The sequence below is a fragment of the Sturnira hondurensis genome, unplaced genomic scaffold (assembly GCF_014824575.4).
Source record: "Sturnira hondurensis isolate 20B ecotype Veracruz unplaced genomic scaffold, ASM1482457v3 Scaffold0023417, whole genome shotgun sequence".
Lineage (NCBI taxonomy): Eukaryota > Metazoa > Chordata > Mammalia > Chiroptera > Phyllostomidae > Sturnira > Sturnira hondurensis.
In genome coordinates this window covers 162143-173706 of record NW_028096048.1, presented here as the reverse complement: position 1 = coordinate 173706, position 11564 = coordinate 162143, and the positions used below count along the sequence as shown (strand labels likewise).

General features: G+C 43.3%; 2 protein-coding genes across 2 annotated transcripts; both read right to left on the bottom strand.

Annotated features, from left to right (window-relative positions):
• Positions 1-271: 271 nt before the first annotated feature.
• UBQLN3 (ubiquilin 3) lies at positions 272-2233 on the bottom strand. The gene has a single exon (XM_037037756.1). It carries the CDS (start codon positions 2231-2233, stop codon positions 272-274), a length of 1962 nt encoding a protein of 653 aa, XP_036893651.1.
• A 5169-nt stretch (positions 2234-7402) lies between these two features.
• Positions 7403-9613, bottom strand: UBQLNL (ubiquilin like). Its single transcript, XM_037037752.1, is given in 2 exon segments — positions 7403-9006; positions 9008-9613. Coding segments are annotated over 2 exon segments (1647 nt in total). The 5' UTR covers positions 9367-9613; the 3' UTR covers positions 7403-7718.
• Between the last annotated feature and the right edge of the window lie 1951 nt (positions 9614-11564).

Below are 11564 nucleotides of genomic sequence, written 5' to 3'. Positions count from 1 at the left end.
GTAATTGCATCTCAAGACAAGCATATGCAGAGCTCAGACTAGGGCCCCATGATGGTACAATGGCAGAGGTGGTTGGGTAACTCCCAGCACCCCACCCTGTTTCTGGCCTTCATTCTTTCTCACTGACTCTGGAATGGCATTGTCTCCAGAGTAAAGGGCATCATAGTAAATTTGGTTCATAGTGCAGCTGCATCCAAGAGTGGTAGAGCTGTGCAGTGGGCTATGGGGGAAAGGGCACAGAGGGAAGATACAGTCTGAACAACTTGGGCTCCTATGACTGCCTCAGCTTCTCCACTGCAGCATCCACATCACCCCCTGTGTCGATGAGGGCCTGGAGGTTGGCTTCGGGATTCAGAAACCCCATGGCTCGCAGTTGTTCTAGCTGCACGTGGAAATGATTCTCAGGCTGCAGCTGCTGGGAATTGGCACTAGCTAGGGCTTGCAGTACCTGGAGGAAGGGAGTGGAATGGAGGCCTAGCTCCATAGAGCCCTGTGCTGGGGGAACATCAGGAGCTGGGGCTGCGGGGGGAGCCTCAGGCATAAGGGTCCCCTCTCTAGGCTCTGCACCTCCTGCCATATTTCCCAGTCCTGCTAGGCAAGGCATGAACCAGAGCAGGAGGTGAGGTGCTTCAGTCGCCAGGACCTGCAAACCCTGCTCAATCTGCAGCAGGGCATGCATAGCACGAGGGTTTGCCATGGATGCCTGAAGGTGCAGTAAAAGGGGCAGCTGCCGACGCATCTCATCCTGCAGCTGTGGGGCCTGATTCATGCTGGCTGGCCACATAGATCTAGGATATGTTGGTGGTGGTAGCCAGGCATGTCCAGGGATTCCAGGGGTAGCCACCATGGAGGAAGATGGTGAAGGAACAAATGGGGCCCTATTGGCAGCGCCTCCTAGCCCTGAGATAAGATCAGGCATGCTGCTGCTGTGACCAGTGGAGCCATTTCCTGTACCGTCTTGGCTTCTGTTTTGTCTAGGACTACTTTCTAAGGAGTATCTCAAGAATGCTGGGCAAGAGGGATTGCCTTTGATTGCTACTGACTCCTTGGGGAGTGACTGGTCTGACTCAGGTTTCTGGGGTGCAGGCGTAGTTGGGGGACCTCGGTTTCCTGGTGGTGGTGCTTCTTGGCTTGGGCTGAGGGTGGAAGCTGTCCCTAGTAGGTAGGTTCCCAGGGACTGGGTAATCTCATGTAATTGCTGGAGATAGTCATAGAACCCTATACTACCCAGAATGTTGGGAACCCTATTTCTAATTTCAGATATGTCCTGGTCCCCAGGCCACCTGCCTTGCCTGCCACCTGAGCCAACATGTGTGGAAGCCCAGGGGTTGGGAAGAGGGTCACAGTTCTCCATCCTCAAAGGTTGGCTGCTGTTAGTAGTAGCATTAGCAGTAGTGGTAGCAGCAAAAGGATTGCCACCAAACTGCTCCTGTACAGCATTAAGCATCGGGTCCATAATATCTGTGTACATGGCCCGAAGCACATTGTAGCCACCAGGAATGCTCTCCAGGTTACTGAGTGCCCGGTCCTGGCTACGCATCATCTCTTGCATCATGGCAGGGTTGCGTAGAAACTCCAGTGTCTGCCGCATGATTTCGGGGTTGTTGAGAATATGCCCAATTTCAGGATTGTGCTGGATCAGCTGCTGCATGTGGGGGTTGTCAAGAACCAGCTGGCGCACCAGACTTGTGTTGGACAGCAGTCCCTGGACAAAAGGCTCATCAATGATCTGAGCCACAAATTCAGGCACAGATACATGCTGCCACATCAGTGAGCTTGGCTGGTCAGGGAAACTTCCAGAAGTCAGGCCCAGCCCACTGAAGCCTGTGAGAACACCCAAGCTAAAGGTGGATGGCCCACCTGCTGGGTAAATGGAGCTTGGCTGAGGAAATGCTCCAGGGGTTGGGGTAGAAACTGAGGCCGCTGAGGACTTGGTGCCCATGGTACGGTGCTGCATCTTGATGACCAGGTGAACAGTGAGTCCATCTCGAACTCCACACTGTGCCAGTGAGTCAGGGTCCTTGAGGATTTTGCCAGCAAAGATTAGGACCAGCTGATCAGGGTGAGCCTTAAAGCGCTGAGATATCTCTTCCTTTAGCTGCTGGATGGTGCAAGTGTCTGTAACTGAGAAATCCTCTTTGTCCTTGGGTGTCTTCACTGTCACCTTGATGAGGTGAGGATCCTGGACTGGTGCTGGGCTGCCCTGTGGCAGGGCCTCTCCGCTTTTGGCCATGGTAGGCAGTTGGAGGCCCAGGTATGTGGGGACACAGCTGGAGGATGTGAATGGAAGACAATGATCATCCTTTTGGGCAATGGTGAAAGTAGGAAAGGTGAGCAGAAAGAGTGCCTGGGATCTCAAAGTGAGGAAACAAATGGATCTACAAAGAAGGAGCAATGAGGTCCCTGGGATAGGATGCTATCTCCCCTGGGAGAGGACTATGGATTTGACAGATGTTGAAGTCAGGGAAGGAACAACTGAGGCCCTGGGGAAGAGGTCTATAGTTGATGAGTAGAGGTGTAATGGAATGAAGAATGACCCAGTTTGGGGAATACATACCAAACAGCTGTGACCCTGTCCTTTCTCTTACGCAGGGCTCCAAACCACCCTCATCTTGCTGAACAGACACCCCTCAAGCTTTCTGGGCTGGAACCCACTGTGTCAGGGCACCTCTGTGACCTCACCACTGACATCACAGCCTCATACAATGGATTCTTGAGGTTCCTCTAAAGTACTCTGGATCCCTGGGAACTCCATCTCCAACAACCTTTAACTTTTCCACTTTCTTTATCTCATTTGCCTTTCTCATTGGCTTACCCTCCTTCTAAGTCCAAGAGTCTTGCTTCCACAAGCCCTGTTATGTGGTATGTGGAGAATCACTTATATTGAAGAACTAAGAAAGACTCCTTAATATTTCATGTTCCCATTAAAAATCAAATTCAGGTACTCCTCAGTGAACCCTCTTCTTGCTATCTTATGTTCTTGTCTTTTCTCTTATTCAACATTAGTCAACATCACATATTTTCAAACTATTGACTTTCTGATGAACAGAAGCTAGACTATGAGAGAGGGGCAGAGGGTGACAAAATTTTTTTAACTTCAAATATATATATATATATATATTTCTGCCCTGGCTGGTGTGGCTCACTTGGTTGGTCATTGTTCCACAAGCCAAAAGGTCACCAGGTCAATTCCCAGTTAAAACATATGTCTGGGTTGCAGGTTGAGACCCTGGTCAGGGCAAGAATCAAAAGCAATCAATTGATGTTTTTATCTCACGTGACATTTCTCATTCTTTCTCTTTTTGTCCTCTCTCTAAATAAAAATAAATTGTTATTGTTGTTATTATTATTATTCAGAAGAACTCAAAGAATGGATTGGCTATTTATTGGCATCAGAGTAAAAGAGGAAATACGGTTATACAAAAAAAACAGGTCAGTTGCACTTATACTTGAGATGTCTATTTTATATCAAAATGGAAATGTAGGAAGGTAATTCAATACCATGAGTCTAGAATTCATCCACATTGTCAAACTATTTAGAATCATGAGCCTAGGAAATATAGGAAAAGAATAGAGGTAAAAAGACTGAATTATAGGGCCCTACAATATTTAGAAGTCTGGAAGATTAGATGAATTCAGCAAAGAATATTTAGAAAAAAAGCATTAAGTCAAAAAATCAAAGAAAAACAGAGAAGATGAAGAGTTTCCAGGAGGATAAAGTAACCAAATGTGTCAAATAATGTTGGTAGGTCAGGAGGATGAGAGCTGAAAATTGATACTGGATTTAACAAGAAAGAATTAGGACCATGATAAAACAACTTTTAGAAAAGTTGTGGGGGCAGAAAACCTGATGGAGTGAATTTAAAAACAAATGAACTGGAAAAATAGTGGATTCAATAAGAGTACTTTAAATGAGAAAAAAGAATGGTGGCTGTATGGGAATGCTTTTTCAAAGGGTAAAGCCTTTTTTGTTCTTTTTTTTTTAAATGAGAATATTACATAGTTTTATTCTGATGGAAACAATCCAATGAGAAAAAAATGATGCATAAGAAAGAGAAAACAATTTCAAGAGTAAATGTTTGTGAAGATATATTACAGAGTTTGATTTAGGAGCATGGACAGGTTATTCAATACAACAGGTTGGAGGGCAATATGTATAAGTATGAACGCTAATTTAGTAGTGGACACAGGTATAAGTCACTTCTGATCACGTTTGTCTCCTTGTTGGAATACTCAAAACACCAGCTGTAGTTAAAAATAGAAATGAGGATGGTAAAAGTTTAAGAAGAGCTGAAAATATATAAAATGTTCATTTCAAAAAAATAAGATAGTGAATTGACTCAGGCATTGGATCGCCAAGTGTGGTTCCCCAGGCCAGCAACATCTGGGGATTCACTCTAAACCTACTGAATCAGACCCTCTTGGGATGGAGGTCAGAAATTCATGTTTTACACACTCTTCAGATTATTTTAATGCAGATTCTATTGAGAAATATTGGAATAGGAAAATGTAGGAGGATCACTAACAGACTAATTATGGATTTTGGTAATAAATTTAGATGAAATTAGTCAGCACAGTTGTCTGCTTTTTGTGTGCCTAAAGAGAGAGCAGGCAGAGTTGGATAGATCATTATGAGTTTGCTAAGTGAGTGCTATGGCAGAATGGTTATACCGATAGATATGGAATAATGTTGGAGGTATAGAATTGTGGTCAAATTGCAAAAGAAGGTACAGGGAGGACACTGACCCCTTCTTCTAACTCCATAGGGAATGCAACAAGCAACCAGCACTGCTGGAGAAGCAGTGTCCCGAGTGGACAACCAGAATTAAGTTACAACAAAGAAAGTTGAGGGAACATTCGGAAAATTGAAGGTAGAAGGGTTCTGCTGTTGCTAAATTATGAGTTCTAATTGGTAGGATGGAAAGATTTGAAGAATTGACAAGTGGAATATTGAGTCAGATGAGAGATGCTCAAGCATATTGGGATGATAATTAGAAAGATGACCTGGAGAGCTTAGGCTTTTTTTTGTAAACTGAGGAAACCAAGGTAAAGGCTTAATTAGATTAGTAGAGGTGTTTTATTGGGGAGATATATATAGCATCAGTTTTAGCTATAATTCCTTTCTTGAGACATATCTTTTTGGTAGGTTGCAGTGGTGGAATGGGTGTCTTTGGCAGCAAGTTTGCTAGACACACCTGGAGCTTTGTGGACCTGTCCTTCACTCTTGCTGATGAAGATGTCAAGGCTGGAGAATTGGAGGTCTGCGAGGAGCACTGACATCTCTGTAGATCCCCTTTGCGACATCTCTGGACCCCCTGAGTCCAGAATCAGGATACTCCTCACTCCTTTCACTGATCCTGCCCTAGTTAAAGGCACTACTGTCTTCTACCTGTTATGTTACAAAGACATCTACTAGTTTTACTGCTTCCAAATTTTTCTTTACCACAGTCTATTCCAAACTCAACAGCCAGGCTGATAAATTTTTAAAAAAAATTACTTCTTTTCTCAAAGTGCAACAGGGATTTTCAGAGTAAAATACAAATTCCTCACCAGACCTACAAATCTCTTCATGGTTTCTCTGATCTCTTTTTATCACCATTTTCTTGTTCACTCCAGCTACTTCATCTCTTTGTTATTCTTCAAAGAAATGAAACTCCTACCTGATGGCTTTTAGTTTTATTATGCAGCCTTCCCTGCCTGGAACATACTTCTTTCAGGACATTGCATGTTTAAATCTCAAATTCCTTTCGGTTTCTGCTCAACTGTCACCTTTTCAGAGAGGCCTGTCCTGATTAGTCCTTATTTAGAACAGCTTAACCTGCTTAATTTTTCTTCATAGTGTGTATCACCACCTAACATGTCCATAAGGTGAATACTGTAGCACCACAAAAGAAAGTAAATTTCATAAGTAATGAGTCTTTGTTTTATCACTATTTCTTCAATGCCTTAATACTTATTAACTTATGGCAAGAGCTTCTTAGATGATTTAATAATTGAGTAGTTGAGTTACAACTGTTTTTAAACCAATTGGCTGAGATACTCTTGGGGGGGAAAAGGTGATGAGATTTTGGCTAACTATAGAAAATAAGAGCTGCAAACACTAGATATGCTAAAGAATATTGCTGAAAAATATTATGCCCCACAGAGGCCTGTGCATTTTGTAGATGGAATGTGAGTGAGGGTGCCAGCGATTGCCTGTGATAGAGAATAGGAACAGTCCAGAAAAGCCCTATGATTGTAAAAATGTCAGTTAGTAAGAAACTTTTAGTAGGGTGAATAGTCATTAAGACCTGGCTAAAATGAACTTTTACACAATGGAATTCTATGCTGCAGAAAGGAAGAAGGAGCTTCTACCTTTTGCAACATCATGTATGGAACTGGAGAGCATTATGTTGAGCAAAATAAGCCAGGTGGTGAAAGACAAATACCATATGATCTCACCTTTAACAGGAATCTAAACAACAAAACAAACAAGCAAGCAAAATATGACCAATGACACTCAAATACGGAACAGTCTGACAGGGTCCAGAGAGGAGAGGGGAGAGAATCATAGGGGAAAAGGGGAGGGACTCACATGAATAAGTATAAAGGACACATGGACAATAATTAAGGTGGGGGCGGAAATGGGAGGGAGGTGGGGAGCACCAGGGGGGCAGGGGAGGGAATATAAAACAGAAAACTGTACTTGAATAAGAATTAAATAAAAAAATAAATTAAAAAAAGAAAAAGGTAACAAACTTTAAAGATGAAAATAAGGATGACCTAGGAAGACACACTATTTCTATGATTGAAATACACAATATTGTTAAACTGACAATATTTCCTTAGTTGCTTTACAAATTAAAAAAATAGAATAAAATAAAATAAAATGGACTTTTTCCCACACTGACCCACCAGGCCTTTCTTTTTCCACTTTCAAATTTGAACAATTTGTATTTGAGAAATCAAGTCTTTATGACTAAATATCTGAATCCATCAGGAGTATTTTTCCCTTTTGTATGTGTTGCCTTCCAGTCATGTGGATCTGTTATGTGTCTCTAGGAAGTGTGTATTTATGTGAGTATATGGCCATGCATACCTATGTGTTCAATTTGTGTCTATATATGTGAATATATATGGACCTGAGACATGTGAACTTGTGCACCTGTTCACATCTGTCTGACACTAAATATGCATGTTCTTGGGCATGTAATCATTGTATTGTATCTGTGCATGTGGTTCTCTGTGTGCACCAGTGATTCTCTATATTAATATAGACATGTGATGTGAATATGTGTGTTCATGGATGTAGGTAGGTGAGACTAGGATATTGCACTCAGATAGTTGCCTTTTTTGTGAAAGAAACAAAGCGAAACCTCAGATGGGGGTGAGTGGGGTATAGCCATTTTATTGACAGGTCTTCCAGTAATGGCCAATGGTAAATTATTTGGTGGAGAAAGTATTGGTCACTTTCTCCTACTCCAGGATTTCTCTGGCTGGCAAATGAGGTGATCAAATGGGTCAGCAGGCAGGTAACAAGGAAATAGACATGAGAGTTAGATCCTTGGTATCTCCTGAGCTTGCAAATAGCAGCACTGATGTCCCCCTCAGTAGCAATGAGCACCTGGAGATTGGTGTGGTGGTTCTCAAATCCCATGGCCTGAAGTGATTCCATTGCTGAAATGAGTCTCAGGGGCTTGTAGAAGAGGGGAAGGATCTTCAGGTATGGACTGTAGCCTCTACAGGCTTGCTCCAGATTTATGGCAGCACTCAAGCCCTTCAGGCTCAGCCTTATTTGGCACAACCCAGGCCCTGGGCACTGTGTCAAGGTAGCTGCAACTGGGGGCAGGAAGACAACCCAAGCCCCAGAGATAAGGTGAAATCCAGGGCAGAAGAACAGGAACCTCGGTAGTCAGCAGCTGTAGGTCATGCTCAATCTGCAACATTGCTTGAGATGCCTTAGGGTTGGCTAGGGCTATAAGAATGTCAGAAAGCTGTGTCTGCTGCAGGAAGGTGAGAAGCTGCTGCCTCCACTGTTCATTCAGCTGGAACATACTCATGAACATCATCATCTGAACTGCCAGGCAGGAGTTGTTCAAAAGCAATTTCATCATGCTTCCTATGATCTGGGAGGAACTAATCTGCTCTTCTGAAAGTTCGAGGTCATCCTTCAACCTCTGGCCAGAGCTATCTAGAGAGATGGTGGCATCTTTGTCTTCTGCCTGGAGTTGCTGTTTGAGCTCTCTGCTAGGTAAGGCTTGTACCCCAGCTCACTGCTGAATGTCACAGGTATGATTCTGGCCGTTGGTGGAATTAGTAGCAGTATTACCCCTAGAAATATGGCTCACCTTGTTGGGGATAGCATTGGATGAGGTGATTGCAGATAAATCACAAGAACTAGTACAGATGACTTGGGTTACAGGAAGCTGGTCCAGCCTTTCCCGGAATAATAGTGGATGTGAGGGTGAAAAGTGAACTTGTTCTTGCACTTGTCCTTCTATGGGAGCTGTGAATGGGTTGTCCCTAAAGGGATCTTGTGAGATGTTCAGTATTTGATCTTTGAAATCAGCATAGCTTTGGCCCAAGGCATTGTTTCCACCTGGGATTGTCTCTAGACCCAGTTGTGAAGGTGAGTTCAGACAACGCTCAAGAGTCTGTGCAGGTTGATGGATCTGCATGATCTCCTGAATCAAGGCAAGGTTCCTGGCCAGTTCCAGGGTCTGTCATAGGATCTCAGAATTGTCAAGGATGTGTGAGACTTCTGAATTCTGCTGCATCAATTGTTGCATTTCTGGGTGTTCTGAGATGGACTGTCTCACAAGGTCGGTGGTGGACAGAAGCAACAGGGTGCTTGAATTTTTCTGCATCTGGGTTAAGCACTCAGGTCTACCCACTTCCAGGTCCTGGGTAAGCCCCTGGGGTGCATCAGGCTCCACAAAGAGGGCTGATTCCACTGAAGCGTGACTCATAACAGCAAGTCGGAATACCTCGCTGCTATTTCCTTTGGTGTTTCTGTCCCAGTGGCAGTTTGTTCATTGGCATGTTCTGGGAGGAATGGGTCAGGGATCTGGAGCCTTGTTTAGACTTGATGACCAAGCGGATGATGTGACCATCCAGGATGCCCCTCTGGCTCAGTGTGTCATGGTCTTTGAGAAGGCAGCCCATGAAGACCAGCACTAGCTGATCCATTTGGCATTTAAAATGAGCTGATAGCTTCTCCTTGAACTGCCTCACTGAGGTGTCAGCAGCTATCATAAAGTCTTCCTGCTTGCCTGGTGTCTTTAATATCACTCGAATGATACTTGAAGAAATGTTCTTATTGGTAGGCTGACCTGAAAGATGCCCAATCTGGGCCATCCTGTATGTTTGAGAGATGACATGCGGCATGAACCTTGGAGGAAAGGCAAATGGGGAACAAGTGGAAGCTGGGGCAGATGGAGTGAGAGGAGACCACTGGCCTCTGTCTCAGCTGGTGTGTTTTCAAGTCACAGGCTTTTTGCTCCAAAAAGGATGAGTGATGATGCTTGAGCCAGGTATTTTGTGAAGTTCTACCCCGACTCCAGTTCTCCAAAGGTGGCCCAGCAGAGATCTGTCTTGATTATTGATTCATACCCGGTACAAGGTGGGCTAAGTAGAGATGACTCCTCCCAGGTCTGCCCCTCCCCTCCCCTGCCCCACCAACCAAGATCATAACCTCTTCAGAAAAAAGATACTGTGATGTTAACTCTGGCCTCACAGTTTCTGCCAGGACTAACTGGGAAAAGAGGACATATTTAGTGAGTCCATGTCTACATAATGAAATAAAATAAGACAATTATCCAGGAAATTGGGCACAAGTTCTCAGGATGGAACTATTAAAAAATAAATAAAAAACCAGATTGGTTACGTGGGATATGCTGTGCTATGTTTGAGTTTCTAAGCATGTAGTAAGAAAAGCGGTGTCTACTGAAGCCATAGGTAAAAGTACATAAATGTGGATAAGAACAGAATCTCTTACAGAAAAAAGCTCATAGCGTTTTTAGTGATCTGGTAGGAGCTGGGAATTAGAACGGGAAATGGAGCAAGAACAAAGTTCTTAAGTGAAAGAAGAGGTCGTGTTTTCCTTTGTGTCTGAATTTTGGGATTCTAGACTTAACTGAGAGTGTTCCCAGGGCACTGGTGGAGTGCGACGGGCAGAATTTGCTGTGTGTTGGAAGCAGGAACAGGACTAGCCATGGAGGCTTCCTCTAGGAGTGTTAAACTCATTTTCACCAGGGGCCATGTCATCCTCGCAGCAGCCTTCAAAGGGCTGAATGTCATTTCAACTCCTTAACAGTTAAGCAGTAGTTACATTTATACTAAAATTGTTTCTGCCCTTTGAAGGCACCCGAGAGGCTGATGTGGCCCCTGATAAAAATGAGTTTTACACCCCTGCTCTAGGGGCGTTCAGAACAAAATGTTAATGAGTTGTTTCGTGCAAAGTATCATTAATTTGCTTTTCATTTGGTCTATTCTGTGTTATTACAGCCGAATTTTTAAATAATTTCTTTCAATATTCTAGTCTCATCTTAAATGCCTACCTTTTTGTTGAAGCATTAATAGAAAGAAATGTCTGTAAACCGAGAGGTAAAAGTAAAGGGTGTTAACAGTGAAATTCCTAATGGCAACTAAAAAGTCAGATTCTCAGTTCCATGCAAATTTGGAAAACAGTGATTGATTTTTATTTTGGTAGCAGATGCATTCATAAATAGGTTAAATTCATATTTATGTCAATGTTGATGTTTGGGCATGGACAGAAATACCATACATGTGCAACGAGGAGAATGCACATGTCTAGTTGGATATATATTTGTGAATGAATATGTGTGAAAGTATAAGAATAAAGCAGTGTGTTGGTTATTCTAGTATCTGTATGACTGTGAAGACTTCAGGGTCTGAAACCTTAAACATTCCATTTTCTTGCCTAGAGGGTAGGTTCATCATGATGATAGGTGACTAGTAGAGATTCCAGGCCCATATGTTATCAGTGAGTTGAAGTTGAACAAAGAAACTACAGATAGTTGTCTAGGAGACTTCCTGCTATCACACTAAAGGATTCTTTACTAGAATGCCTGGACCTCCACCCCAATCCAAGTCAGGCCTGCTTCATACTCAGCTATCAGTTGTTTACTTCTTAGAGCATGACTCAAATCTAAGCCCTCTCCCAATTGTACTTGAAGTGAGATATACTCAGGATAGTGAAACACTGATTTTCACACCAAGACACTGCCCTTTATTCTCCCAGGTACCCCACAGGTGGTTGGGGATAAGAAGGGAACTTACACATCTCAATCTAATGATCAGCTCCCCTGGATCTGTGGCACTGGAACCAGGGGTTCTAGACCTAAGATGATTCTAAATCTAGCTCACAGAATTCTATAATTATAGCTGGATTCACAGTTTTCAAAACACAAAATATACTTTTTTTTAAAAATTGCAGTTCTTACAATTCTAGGTTTCTGGTAAAGAGACAGTAATGTTTTCCAGCCCATATTTTGTTCCCCAATCAAACCTCAGTTAGCCCTGGCTGGTGTAGCTCAGTGGATTGAGCGCGGGCCTGTGAAGCA